The following is a 14795-nucleotide window of genomic DNA, read 5'->3' on the forward strand; positions in this document are numbered from 1 at the left end:
GCCATTTCTGGGAATGTGTGTAGGGTGCTCGGAAAGGCAAGGGAGAGACAGACACCTCAAAGTCACAGAAAGCCCCTTGCTGAAGAACCATGTGCCAAGATTTTTGGAACCGTGTTTTTCATGGCTATTAAAGTAACAGCGAAAGGATTTCTGTAGGCACCTGAGCAGCCTGTGGGGTAGCACCTCCAGCCAGTGATTCTGAGGGTGACAATCAAATGTATGTGAAGGCTCCAGGGCACAAATGCTTGCAAACTCCATAAAATGCTGCCCTATGACATTATATAAATGCTTATGGAAAGAGTAGATATCATTGCCTGTTAAGTACACTTAGGGTTATATTTGAGAATGGATGGGGAAAAGGAAACCAACGGTTAGCATCATTCACTGCAAGACACCTTTCCCACGAGCTGGCATGCAAAAGACAGAATACCAGCGACCGTACCGAAATGCTTACAGTGTGCCATGCGTTATTCTAAGCTCTTGAGATGTGTCATTTCCTGTAATCCTAAGAAGCCTAGGAGGTGTGTCTCATTATTATCCTCATTTTGTACACGGGAAGTGGAGGCACAGAGAGGTTAAGTGAGGTGTATAATGACGGCTCTCCTTTCTTCCCTCATCACCCTTTGTTTCAGTCCGGCCACACACCCTCCTCGCTACCTTCTGGATCGCTGAGAACCTCCAGCTGCAGCTTCTTGCCCAGACCCGAGGCCCGAGCGGAGCGTCCAGCTCAGACGAGACCTCCATGGATCCACTCCAGAAATGGAATCCGGTGTTGATCTCGGGATCTTCCCGGATGCCGGCGGCAGAGACTTCGCAGGCGGGCCCAGCAGCCCCTCGGCCTTCCTGCTCGGAGCAGCTGACGGGGGCCCTGGGAAACCCACGCCCCGGCCCTGGCACCAGCCACCCTGCGCCCCTGCCAGAGGGGCTGCTCTCCAGCAGCTGGTACCGGGAGGAGAAGAGCCTGCCAGAGAGGCGGTGGGAGAAGCTGGCGCTCCCCGCAGAAGAAGAAAGCAATCCTGGGCCACCTGAGGCGCAGACACCGGGATCACATGGCACCTTACCCGGCTGAGCGGGAACCCAGGCTCGTTCCGTCAGGGAGCAGGGATCAGAATCGATTCCGATGCGAGTGTCGATACTGCCAGAGCCACAGGCCCACTCTTGCCGGGATCCCTGGGGAGAGGAGCGGGGCCCCTCCCGCGTCCTCCTGGGAGGCGCTGGTGCAGGGCCTCAGCGGCCTGACCCTCAGCCTGGGCGGCAGCCAGCCCGGCCTCCTGCCCGGAGGGGCGCTCCAGCAGCAGGAGAGGGAGGAGAAGCGCCAGCTGGAGAGGCAGCAGGAGAGCAAGAGAGTGTTCCAGAGGCTGCTCAAACAGTGGTTAGAGGAAAACTGAGGCACTGCCGGTCACGCGACGCAGGTCGGAAGGGATTCAGACGTAGACGCGGTGTTGCCGGCTCCGGGGCGGGGGCCAGACAGTGAGCTCTGGTCGGGGGACTGCCGAGGCCTGTGTCTTCACCGGAATCCTCCAGGAAAAACTTGGTTTCTCCTCCTCATCTTGATGTCAAGAAGTTACAAAGTATCCCATGTAGCAGCAGTGCTTTCCTGACATCCATTCCTTTTGGCCCATTTTATTGACTGCCTCCCAGAAGCAGCACTTTCCAGTGTGGTGGAAAGCATGTGTGTCGTACAGTTGGATTATTGAGAGGAAGTCGTGAGAAGATGAGCTGCAATTTCCAGAACCTGAAGCAGGAGAATGCGTGAGAATTGCATCCACGCATTGGACTGTTTGGGTTAAACATTCGACTAAGGTAACCTACCTGTAAGTAAAGAAATTTTGCTCCTTAACAAGGGAGTATTAGAATCCCTTGGAGAACTTTCTAATGTACTGTATCGATTGTGGATCCCTAATAGGTGCGTGCTTTGAAGGAAGGTCATGCCAACATACAGGTTAGTTTACTGGCGTTGGTTTATGTCCCGCCACATCAGAGTCGATTGAATCTGAATCCTGGGCAGCTGTTCACAGTAGCTCAGGGGAGGCTGCAGAGGTGTAGACTCTGACCGATGGAGGAGGGAGGAGGCCTGGGAACATGCTCGGGTCACCACTGTGGTGCCGTAACTGCGACAGCCGTTGAAGCAGCCTTGTGGGGGTAGAGCGTCTCCCTTACCGGTGAGCAGTGGGAACCAGTCTCCTGCCCACGGGAGACCTGCCAGAGCACCTGCGTGTTTGGTGCTCGGGTCACCGACTGGCGTTTGTCAGTCTCCGGTGCCCCTCATGTGGTCATGTGCTGGGGACAAACATCTCTGTGTGACTGGAGGAACTCATCGGGGTTTAGATGAGTATTTTGATGTTCATGACATCTGTTGGATTTAATCTCTCCAAATTTTCCCTCTAGAGTCCTCTGATTTTACCAGAGCACATGGAATAGCCTTCTCCAAATGTGAAAATAGGTCCTCTTCTGGCACCACCTGCTTTCTGGTGTAGTTGATATGGACTGAAATTTCATCTTGTGATCTCATCAGAGAGCTTGAGAGGTAAATTACCCCTGTAACATTCCCCACCACTGCCAACACCACCAATGTGAACACAACTTGTTTGCTCAACAGGGGAGGCTACAATATTTTTACATAAGCCATGTGAGATCAACTATATAAAGAATTACTCTTGGCTTCAATGTTCATTCCACCCATATTCTTCTATAATATTATACCTCTGTAAGTGACTGGAGTGTTTCTTTTCTCATGGCCTTTTAGAATCATCCTTCATGTTTTATAAGACCTGTGCATTCCTTCTATAATTGGAAACACAAACTTTCTTCCTCTATCTGATGTTCCTCTCCACTTCCTCCCCTGGGTGGTGGTTCCCCTGACTTTCTCTTTGCATACTTCGTCACCTGCTTTAACTCTTTAGAATGCACGATGAGAAGATTTATTTATTTATTATTATTTATTTATGCATTTTATTTCAGGACATTAGGAGGGCACAAACATTTTGGTTACATTTTAAGGATGGGAAAAAGACTGGCGAGGAGGAGCTGCGTGGACTCGCGTGGCAACAGTTCTATTTCTGGATAATCAGATGAGCCACATCAACCAACAACATGAACCCACTCCACGCCTGCTGTGCTAGCAGTGGCCGGGGGCACCCTGGATGGCTGGGCGGCACAGGCTTCCCTTTCGGTTCCGTGGACCCGTTACCACCAAGTCATCTGTTGGAAACCTCCCTCCCTTAGGCGACAAGGCCAACAGCTCAGCAGAGCCCACTGTCATGGGGACGGGAAAGAAATGTTCCGAGTGGATACACCTACCTCCACTGTTCCCTCCTGCTACCCCTACCTGGTTGTGCTCTCTATGGGACAGGCAGCTCCTGTACTTTTCCCTGGATTGAGTACTACTTATGCTTTCACTTTGTCACTACTATTAGCTGATCATTATGCCGCTTTTCATTTCATTTCTTAGTCATTGCTCTTGGGTTTACAATTGACAACTTCCATTAATTTGAATCTATCTTCAAATATTATCCTCTTCGTGTGTAGTGGAAGGGCCTTACTGCATTATGTGCCCAATTCCTCCCTCCCATACTCTGGGGCATTTTTTCCGGATGAGAGCACCGAGGTGTGTTTCTCCAAATGGGCCTAGAGCCGAGTCTTCATGGGGGCATTTCATCTTCTTATGTCCGTGGTACTGTTACAGCTCTCAAGACTGCAGCCACATTTTAATAGCCATCGCTCCACCAGGGTTTCCCATTCTCTCTTAAATATCGTTAGGTCGCTACGATTTTATTTCAATAGCTTGAACAGTATATGAGACGTGATTTACTCGTCTGATTTCATGCTGTAAACCTTCCACATCCCTTTGAAGTAGATAGTGCACACTTCCCCATTTTACCACAATAGTTTCCACTAGGGAGAGGCTGAAGGCATGAGCCCTGAAAATGGCATGTTTGAACTTGAGGACATGTGGGGACTCCACACAGGAGGAGGTGATGGCGGGTGTGGGTTGCTAATATCATTCTGGCACCACTGAACCCAGATGAGAAATAATGATAGAATTTCCTCAGCAGAAGGGAATGCAGGTCATTACCAGACGTACCTGTAGGTATGACGAATCCAGGAGGAGATTGCCACACTGCCAGAATCACTGTGGAGGAGACAGAATCCAGGCCCGGGTTACGAGTGGTGGGGAAGCACTGCTCAATATTACAGCATTCTGTCAATGTTAGCAGTTGCCGAAAAGTGTTCTCAACTTGTTCGTATGGAGCAAGGTGGCAGAAGTAGGATTGGGAACACTGAGTCCAGCCAGCAGCTGCGGGGCTGCAAGGGTCAGTATCTGGGAGTATCTAGGCAAGGTGAGCCCTCTGCTCGTGGCAGGGAACCGGGAAGGCCCTGTGTGCTGGTGCCGATGCGTCTGGCTCACGTGCTCCAAGTGCTGCTCCTTTTTGGCTGGTGCCCCTGTCCATGGCACGGGAAGAGTCTTTTCACGCTTGCCGTGTGGGAATCAGAGCATGATTGCATTGTTTGAACATTTGTCCTTGAGCGCATGTGGTGCTTCCCACGCCTTCAGGCAGAAATTATTAAAATTACTGCGTCCCGTGACTGTTACTCCCCCAGACATATTATGGCACTCTTTGGATGGGAAAAGTCATTCACTCAGCTCTGTGGCAATCTGTGTACACTGACATCTGCAGAGGTGGTTAGAGCAAAAATGAGCAAACTCCTGTGAGCTCCGAAGAGAATCCCAAACAGGTAGGTTTAGGTGAGCTGACTTGAAATGACTTTCTAAGAATCCCCTGGCCCCCATTCAAAAGGTGCGACTGGAGGATTTCCTTAGGAACTCAAAGGCTTAGACTGTGAGTGTGGGTCGGTGTGTATGGCCTGGACGAGGGTGAGGTGATGACAGTGCGTCCAATTTCCGGGTGTGGAAGCTGCACCAAGTCACGTTCCATGAGAGTCTTTGCCCTGTGATATATTTCACCTTCCTTATCTCCTAGAATCTTCTCCACGTTACAAGAGAAGAATATAATTATCCCCCCTTCTCATCATGAATCCTGATTTTCAGAGAGGTTTTAAAAGCCCTCAGAAGGTCACACAGTAGTAGTAGAGGGGAGCTGGGACCCCAGCTCTAAGCAGATTGTTCCCACCACGGCTTAAGCCGCTCTGGGTCTCTCTGTGAAGGCAATCCAACCATCCCTCACAAATCTTACCCTTCACCAAGTTCTTGTCCCCCCCTGCTTGCCACCTCCCACTCTGTGCTTTGTTGGTCGTGGTGGGGTGTGAGGAGGATGTAGCTGATGGTCTATGATCTGTAAATACATCCTGTGCTTTGGACTCTCTCTATCTGCGGTAGGCATGGGAGGCCCCATCCAGACACTTTTCTCACTAGCTTCTCACCTTTGAGATAAAAATTACAAAGATACTCGGCCGTAGACTTACCCCCCACCTCCTGACAGTGATGAATTAGAGAAAAGCTCCACTTCCTGAGCCCTCCCACAAGTCAGCTAACACAAGCCCACGTCCTATAGAAAAGACCCTAAGAAGTACATTCCAGCATCATATTAATGAGATGCCCTGGTGAGCTCCGCAGCGTGTGTGGTATGTTCTCCCTCCTTGCAACTTTTACGTTCCTCATGGCCTTTGTCTGGAGGGTACTGGCAGAAGACAGGAGAACAGTTTAGAGAGAGCAAATGATTACATGTCTCATAACTTATGCCCACTGGAAACCTGATTTTATGATGTAAACTAAAAATAAAATCGTAAGCCTCCCCACCAACTGAACAGACCCCCTCTTGGCCCAGGGGACCCCAGAAAAACCTTGAAACAGAGTTTGCCGGTCATGAAGGCAAGGGAGGTCAGACAGGCCTCCTTATATCCCCTCCCTTTTGGAGTTTGGACCCAACAACCGACCAGACCAGCATTCATGGTAAAACGGAGATCATGAGACTGATAAAAACAGGCTCTCCTTGCCAATAAGATACTAAATAATAGACAGGACCTAACACCATGCAAGGCAAAGGTTCAGTCACACCTGCAGGCCATCAGTTTGCTTAACAGATCACTTTGAGTTGGTCTAGTGTGGCTCGCTCTGTGATTTGCAGCTGTGCTTAACTTAGCCATTCCTTTCTACTGACTCCAGACAAAGCCTTTAGGTAGCGCTTTACTCCTTTAAGCAATTACAAATTAAAGAATCTCTGAATCCACCTATAACGTGTAAGCCCCCCTTTGAGATGTATGGCCTTTCTGGGCCAAACCGATGTATGCCTTCCATGTATTGCTTTATGGTTTTACCTGCAATTCCTGTCTCCCTGAAGTGTGTAAAACTAAACTGTGACCCGACCACCTCAGGTGCATTTCCTCGGGGACCTCTTGAGACTATGTCCTCTGGGCCACAGCCACTCATATAGACTCAGAATAAAGGTCTTTAAATTCTTTTACAGAGTTTCTGTTTTCTTTTTCTCCATTAACACAATATTTTACGGTATCCTTTTTTCTAATGCTGAGAGATTTTTGGAAAATGAAGTAGGACACCATCCAAAAACATTGCAGCTGAGGTGAAGGGACAGCTGCAACTGTAAAAGTGAGTCTTGAATTACATACAGGGTTCTGGGAAATGCGATCCTAAGTCCCGCTCTGTGCTGAGAATTGTGTCAGCTTTCGTGTGGGGTTCATGGAAAAGTGAGTCAGGTTCTCATCCTTGTCCTTGAATCTCACAGCTGATTAGATGTGTTTGCAGGATAACTTAAATAAATCACCTCTGGATTGGAACAGGGGTAGGGAGGAGGTTTCTGTTAGTCTCACTTCCAAACAAACAGTTAATTCAACACGCAAGCATTCAGTGATATCCAGCAGGTTTCACCTGGCCAACTGGATGCTGGACCTTCAAAGACCAATTAAACATGGTTCTTGCCTTCAAGGGTCTCACAGTCTCCTGGGAGAGGAGAGCCACTCATTCGATCCACGGTTACTTGGCAATGGCCTGTGGTATACCTGGCACCGTGCTAGCTGCTGGGGATACAGCAGTGAACCGTACAGGCAGAGGACACTACCCTCGAGCAGCATACTTTTTCTCAAGGGTAGCTCCAGGGCAGTGACTGACGATTTACAAGCCTTGAAACACATTAATAAATAATGTCTCTATTGATGTAACTTGGTTCTGTCTCTGTCAGTGGCTTTGGAGGATGGGGGTGCGGGGGTGCCTTATCCTTTATTTTCCTTATTCCCCACCCTCACATGCTCACACCAGAGTCGTTGAGATGGGAGGGGCCCAATGCTATGGGGTTGTGATTACATACCCGCCCAAGGAAACCCTGTCCGGACAAGGACACACAATAACTCTGTACACGTCCTGTGATGAGGCTGGGTCACAAGGGATTTGTTGCACAGGGGAGCCCTTGTGGGGGTGGCTTCCTCAAGTGGGCAGCAACCCCCACACCTATCTCTAAGCTATGTAGGCTTGCCTCTCCATTCATTCCTATTTTTCCTTGAAACTCAGTAATGTCCTATTCTTCTCTAACTGCTTTTAAGCTGTAGTTGTGATGCAAGGTGTGTCCCAATGAAGGGAGGAAAGCCTGAACCCAGCAAGCAGGTTCTTGGCTTCAGGCTGAAAAGAATTCAAGAGTGAGCCAACTAGCCACAGAAAGTTTACTGAGGTAGAGACCTTGTCCAGAGTCTTGTAATTCAAGACTCACTTTTACAGTTGCAGCTGTCCCTTCACCTCAGCTGCAATGTTTTTGGATGGTGTCCTACTTCATTTTCCAAAAATCTCTCAGCATTAGAAAAAAGGATACCGTAAAATATTGTGTTAATGGAGAAAAAGAAAACAGAAACTCTGTAAAAGAATTTAAAGACCTTTATTCTGAGTCTATATGAGTGGCTGTGGCCCAGAGGACATAGTCTCAAGAGGTCCCCGAGGAAATGCACCTGAGGTGGTCGGGTCACAGTTTAGTTTTACACACTTCAGGGAGACAGGAATTGCAGGTAAAACCATAAAGCAATACATGGAAGGCATACATCGGTTTGGCCCAGAAAGGCCATACATCTCAAAGGGGGGCTTACACGTTATAGGTGGATTCAGAGATTCTTTAATTTGTAATTGCTTAAAGGAGTAAAGCGCTACCTAAAGGCTTTGTCTGGAGTCAGTAGAAAGGAATGGCTAAGTTAAGCACAGCTGCAAATCACAGAGCGAGCCACACTAGACCAACTCAAAGTGATCTGTTAAGCAAACTGATGGCCTGCAGGTGTGACTGAACCTTTGCCTTGCATGGTGTTAGGTCCTGTCTATTATTTAGTATCTTATTGGCAAGGAGAGCCTGTTTTTATCAGTCTCATGATCTCCGTTTTACCATGAATGCTGGTCTGGTCGGTTGTTGGGTCCAAACTCCAAAAGGGAGGGGATATAAGGAGGCCTGTCTGACCTCCCTTGCCTTCATGACCGGCAAACTCTGTTTCAAGGTTTTTCTGGGGTCCCCTGGGCCAAGAGGGGGTCTGTTCAGTTGGTGGGGAGGCTTACGATTTTATTTTTAGTTTACATCATAAAATCAGGTTTCCAGTGGGCATAAGTTATGAGACATGTAATCATTTGCTCTCTCTAAACTGTTCTCCTGTCTTCTGCCAGTACCCTCCAGACAAAGGCCATGAGGAACGTAAAAGTTGCAAGGAGGGAGAACATACCACACACGCTGCGGAGCTCACCAGGGCATCTCATTAATATGATGCTGGAATGTACTTCTTAGGGTCTTTTCTATAGGACGTGGGCTTGTGTTAGCTGACTTGTGGGAGGGCTCAGGAAGTGGAGCTTTTCTCTAATTCATCACTGTCAGGAGGTGGGGGGTAAGTCTACGGCCGAGTATCTTTGTAATTTTTATCTCAAAGGTGAGAAGCTAGTGAGAAAAGTGTCTGGATGGGGCCTCCCATGCCTACCGCAGATAGAGAGAGTCCAAAGCACAGGATGTATTTACAGATCATAGACCATCAGCTACATCCTCCTCACACCCCACCACGACCAACAAAGCACAGAGTGGGAGGTGGCAAGCAGGGGGGGACAAGAACTTGGTGAAGGGTAAGATTTGTGAGGGATGGTTGGATTGCCTTCACAGAGAGACCCAGAGCGGCTTAAGCCGTGGTGGGAACAATCTGCTTAGAGCTGGGGTCCCAGCTCCCCTCTACTACTACTGTGTGACCTTCTGAGGGCTTTTAAAACCTCTCTGAAAATCAGGATTCATGATGAGAAGGGGGGATAATTATATTCTTCTCTTGTAACGTGGAGAAGATTCTAGGAGATAAGGAAGGTGAAATATATCACAGGGCAAAGACTCTCATGGAACGTGACTTGGTGCAGCTTCCACACCCGGAAATTGGACGCACTGTCATCACCTCACCCTCGTCCAGGCCATACACACCGACCCACACTCACAGTCTAAGCCTTTGAGTTCCTAAGGAAATCCTCCAGTCGCACCTTTTGAATGGGGGCCAGGGGATTCTTAGAAAGTCATTTCAAGTCAGCTCACCTAAACCTACCTGTTTGGGATTCTCTTCGGAGCTCACAGGAGTTTGCTCATTTTTGCTCTAACCACCTCTGCAGATGTCAGTGTACACAGATTGCCACAGAGCTGAGTGAATGACTTTTCCCATCCAAAGAGTGCCATAATATGTCTGGGGGAGTAACAGTCACGGGACGCAGTAATTTTAATAATTTCTGCCTGAAGGCGTGGGAAGCACCACATGCGCTCAAGGACAAATGTTCAAACAATGCAATCATGCTCTGATTCCCACACGGCAAGCGTGAAAAGACTCTTCCCGTGCCATGGACAGGGGCACCAGCCAAAAAGGAGCAGCACTTGGAGCACGTGAGCCAGACGCATCGGCACCAGCACACAGGGCCTTCCCGGTTCCCTGCCACGAGCAGAGGGCTCACCTTGCCTAGATACTCCCAGATACTGACCCTTGCAGCCCCGCAGCTGCTGGCTGGACTCAGTGTTCCCAATCCTACTTCTGCCACCTTGCTCCATACGAACAAGTTGAGAACACTTTTCGGCAACTGCTAACATTGACAGAATGCTGTAATATTGAGCAGTGCTTCCCCACCACTCGTAACCCGGGCCTGGATTCTGTCTCCTCCACAGTGATTCTGGCAGTGTGGCAATCTCCTCCTGGATTCGTCATACCTACAGGTACGTCTGGTAATGACCTGCATTCCCTTCTGCTGAGGAAATTCTATCATTATTTCTCATCTGGGTTCAGTGGTGCCAGAATGATATTAGCAACCCACACCCGCCATCACCTCCTCCTGTGTGGAGTCCCCACATGTCCTCAAGTTCAAACATGCCATTTTCAGGGCTCATGCCTTCAGCCTCTCCCTAGTGGAAACTATTGTGGTAAAATGGGGAAGTGTGCACTATCTACTTCAAAGGGATGTGGAAGGTTTACAGCATGAAATCAGACGAGTAAATCACGTCTCATATACTGTTCAAGCTATTGAAATAAAATCGTAGCGACCTAACGATATTTAAGAGAGAATGGGAAACCCTGGTGGAGCGATGGCTATTAAAATGTGGCTGCAGTCTTGAGAGCTGTAACAGTACCACGGACATAAGAAGATGAAATGCCCCCATGAAGACTCGGCTCTAGGCCCATTTGGAGAAACACACCTCGGTGCTCTCATCCGGAAAAAATGCCCCAGAGTATGGGAGGGAGGAATTGGGCACATAATGCAGTAAGGCCCTTCCACTACACACGAAGAGGATAATATTTGAAGATAGATTCAAATTAATGGAAGTTGTCAATTGTAAACCCAAGAGCAATGACTAAGAAATGAAATGAAAAGCGGCATAATGATCAGCTAATAGTAGTGACAAAGTGAAAGCATAAGTAGTACTCAATCCAGGGAAAAGTACAGGAGCTGCCTGTCCCATAGAGAGCACAACCAGGTAGGGGTAGCAGGAGGGAACAGTGGAGGTAGGTGTATCCACTCGGAACATTTCTTTCCCGTCCCCATGACAGTGGGCTCTGCTGAGCTGTTGGCCTTGTCGCCTAAGGGAGGGAGGTTTCCAACAGATGACTTGGTGGTAACGGGTCCACGGAACCGAAAGGGAAGCCTGTGCCGCCCAGCCATCCAGGGTGCCCCCGGCCACTGCTAGCACAGCAGGCGTGGAGTGGGTTCATGTTGTTGGTTGATGTGGCTCATCTGATTATCCAGAAATAGAACTGTTGCCACGCGAGTCCACGCAGCTCCTCCTCGCCAGTCTTTTTCCCATCCTTAAAATGTAACCAAAATGTTTGTGCCCTCCTAATGTCCTGAAATAAAATGCATAAATAAATAATAATAAATAAATAAATCTTCTCATCGTGCATTCTAAAGAGTTAAAGCAGGTGACGAAGTATGCAAAGAGAAAGTCAGGGGAACCACCACCCAGGGGAGGAAGTGGAGAGGAACATCAGATAGAGGAAGAAAGTTTGTGTTTCCAATTATAGAAGGAATGCACAGGTCTTATAAAACATGAAGGATGATTCTAAAAGGCCATGAGAAAAGAAACACTCCAGTCACTTACAGAGGTATAATTATTATAGAAGAATATGGGTGGAATGAACATTGAAGCCAAGAGTAATTCTTTATATAGTTGATCTCACATGGCTTATGTAAAATATTGTAGCCTCCCCTGTTGAGCAAACAAGTTGTGTTCACATTGGTGGTGTTGGCAGTGGTGGGGAATGTTACAGGGGTAATTTACCTCTCAAGCTCTCTGATGAGATCACAAGATGAAATTTCAGTCCATATCAACTACACCAGAAAGCAGGTGGTGCCAGAAGAGGACCTATTTTCACATTTGGAGAAGGCTATTCCATGTGCTCTGGTAAAATCAGAGGACTCTAGAGGGAAAATTTGGAGAGATTAAATCCAACAGATGTCATGAACATCAAAATACTCATCTAAACCCCGATGAGTTCCTCCAGTCACACAGAGATGTTTGTCCCCAGCACATGACCACATGAGGGGCACCGGAGACTGACAAACGCCAGTCGGTGACCCGAGCACCAAACACGCAGGTGCTCTGGCAGGTCTCCCGTGGGCAGGAGACTGGTTCCCACTGCTCACCGGTAAGGGAGACGCTCTACCCCACAAGGCTGCTTCAACGGCTGTCGCAGTTACGGCACCACAGTGGTGACCCGAGCATGTTCCCAGGCCTCCTCCCTCCTCCATCGGTCAGAGTCTACACCTCTGCAGCCTCCCCTGAGCTACTGTGAACAGCTGCCCCAGGATTCAGATTCAATCGACTCTGATGTGGCGGGACATAAACCAACGCCAGTAAACTAACCTGTATGTTGGCATGACCTTCCTTCAAAGCACGCACCTATTAGGGATCCACAATCGATACAGTACATTAGAAAGTTCTCCAAGGGATTCTAATACTCCCTTGTTAAGGAGCAAAATTTCTTTACTTACAGGTAGGTTACCTTAGTCGAATGTTTAACCCAAACAGTCCAATGCGTGGATGCAATTCTCACGCATTCTCCTGCTTCAGGTTCTGGAAATTGCAGCTCATCTTCTCACGACTTCCTCTCAATAATCCAACTGTACGACACACATGCTTTCCACCACACTGGAAAGTGCTGCTTCTGGGAGGCAGTCAATAAAATGGGCCAAAAGGAATGGATGTCAGGAAAGCACTGCTGCTACATGGGATACTTTGTAACTTCTTGACATCAAGATGAGGAGGAGAAACCAAGTTTTTCCTGGAGGATTCCGGTGAAGACACAGGCCTCGGCAGTCCCCCGACCAGAGCTCACTGTCTGGCCCCCGCCCCGGAGCCGGCAACACCGCGTCTACGTCTGAATCCCTTCCGACCTGCGTCGCGTGACCGGCAGTGCCTCAGTTTTCCTCTAACCACTGTTTGAGCAGCCTCTGGAACACTCTCTTGCTCTCCTGCTGCCTCTCCAGCTGGCGCTTCTCCTCCCTCTCCTGCTGCTGGAGCGCCCCTCCGGGCAGGAGGCCGGGCTGGCTGCCGCCCAGGCTGAGGGTCAGGCCGCTGAGGCCCTGCACCAGCGCCTCCCAGGAGGACGCGGGAGGGGCCCCGCTCCTCTCCCCAGGGATCCCGGCAAGAGTGGGCCTGTGGCTCTGGCAGTATCGACACTCGCATCGGAATCGATTCTGATCCCTGCTCCCTGACGGAACGAGCCTGGGTTCCCGCTCAGCCGGGTAAGGTGCCATGTGATCCCGGTGTCTGCGCCTCAGGTGGCCCAGGATTGCTTTCTTCTTCTGCGGGAGCGCCAGCTTCTCCCACCGCCTCTCTGGCAGGCTCTTCTCCTCCCGGTACCGCTGCTGGAGCAGCCCCTCTGGCAGGGGCGCAGGGTGGCTGGTGCCAGGGCCGGGGCGTGGGTTTCCCAGGGCCCCCGTCAGCTGCTCCGAGCAGGAAGGCCGAGGGGCTGCTGGGCCCGCCTGCGAAGTCTCTGCCGCCGGCATCCGGGAAGATCCCGAGATCAACACCGGATTCCATTTCTGGAGTGGATCCATGGAGGTCTCGTCTGAGCTGGACGCTCCGCTCGGGCCTCGGGTCTGGGCAAGAAGCTGCAGCTGGAGGTTCTCAGCGATCCAGAAGGTAGCGAGGAGGGTGTGTGGCCGGACTGAAACAAAGGGTGATGAGGGAAGAAAGGAGAGCCGTCATTATACACCTCACTTAACCTCTCTGTGCCTCCACTTCCCGTGTACAAAATGAGGATAATAATGAGACACACCTCCTAGGCTTCTTAGGATTACAGGAAATGACACATCTCAAGAGCTTAGAATAACGCATGGCACACTGTAAGCATTTCGGTACGGTCGCTGGTATTCTGTCTTTTGCATGCCAGCTCGTGGGAAAGGTGTCTTGCAGTGAATGATGCTAACCGTTGGTTTCCTTTTCCCCATCCATTCTCAAATATAACCCTAAGTGTACTTAACAGGCAATGATATCTACTCTTTCCATAAGCATTTATATAATGTCATAGGGCAGCATTTTATGGAGTTTGCAAGCATTTGTGCCCTGGAGCCTTCACATACATTTGATTGTCACCCTCAGAATCACTGGCTGGAGGTGCTACCCCACAGGCTGCTCAGGTGCCTACAGAAATCCTTTCGCTGTTACTTTAATAGCCATGAAAAACACGGTTCCAAAAATCTTGGCACATGGTTCTTCAGCAAGGGGCTTTCTGTGACTTTGAGGTGTCTGTCTCTCCCTTGCCTTTCCGAGCACCCTACACACATTCCCAGAAATGGCATCCAGAGCCAACAGTCTTCAACAACCTGAAACATTGTCCTTCCTCCACTATTGTTTTCCCAGACCTACCCATTAATCCTCCTGAGATGACCATTGTCGAACCCCCATTTTTAGCATGTTGTAAACACACGATCTGTGTCTCTTCACTTTTGCTTGTACACCGCTTCCCCTAGCCGAGCGGGTAGTGAAAACTTGCTCTGTCGTACAAAGCAGTCTCTCCACCCGCACGGACTACGGAGGTATGCTAAGGACTGGGAATGTGATGAAAGCAGGATTAAAACTCAGGTGAGAATTCTACGAGCTAAGGAGTGCAAAGTTGGGGTTTCTCCTAATGGCGGTGGGCATATAACTACCTCAGTTTGCAGGTGGGGATGTGGCGGAGCTGACCCAAGCTTGCTCTGACTGGGCATGAGACCCACCGCGGACTGCTGTCTTCTTGCCCTTTATGTGAGTCCTTTAGCCACACTGAGGTCAGATGCTCAGCTGTCCTATACTTCACTCCCTGAACCCACCCTGGTGTGTACCTAGTCATATTGTGCCAGATATCGCTGCGGTAGA

The 14795-nt window shown here is 49.5% G+C and overlaps 1 protein-coding gene and 1 pseudogene across 1 annotated transcript; one reads left to right on the forward strand and one right to left on the reverse strand.

The window, feature by feature from the left end:
* The first annotated feature begins 591 nt into the window (after positions 1-591).
* LOC123628102 lies at positions 592-3436 on the forward strand (annotated as a pseudogene).
* A 7369-nt stretch (positions 3437-10805) lies between these two features.
* On the reverse strand, positions 10806-13646 carry LOC123628099 (protein FAM156A/FAM156B-like). Its single transcript, XM_045537743.1, has 3 exons — positions 12428-13646; positions 11715-11853; positions 10806-11280 (listed from the first exon to the last, which is right to left on the reverse strand). The coding sequence occupies exon 1, from the start codon at positions 13493-13495 to the stop codon at positions 12854-12856; it is 642 nt and encodes a 213-aa protein (XP_045393699.1). The 5' UTR covers positions 13496-13646; the 3' UTR covers positions 10806-11280; positions 11715-11853; positions 12428-12853.
* Between the last annotated feature and the right edge of the window lie 1149 nt (positions 13647-14795).

Source organism: Lemur catta, chromosome X, assembly GCF_020740605.2.
Source record: "Lemur catta isolate mLemCat1 chromosome X, mLemCat1.pri, whole genome shotgun sequence".
NCBI lineage: Eukaryota > Metazoa > Chordata > Mammalia > Primates > Lemuridae > Lemur > Lemur catta.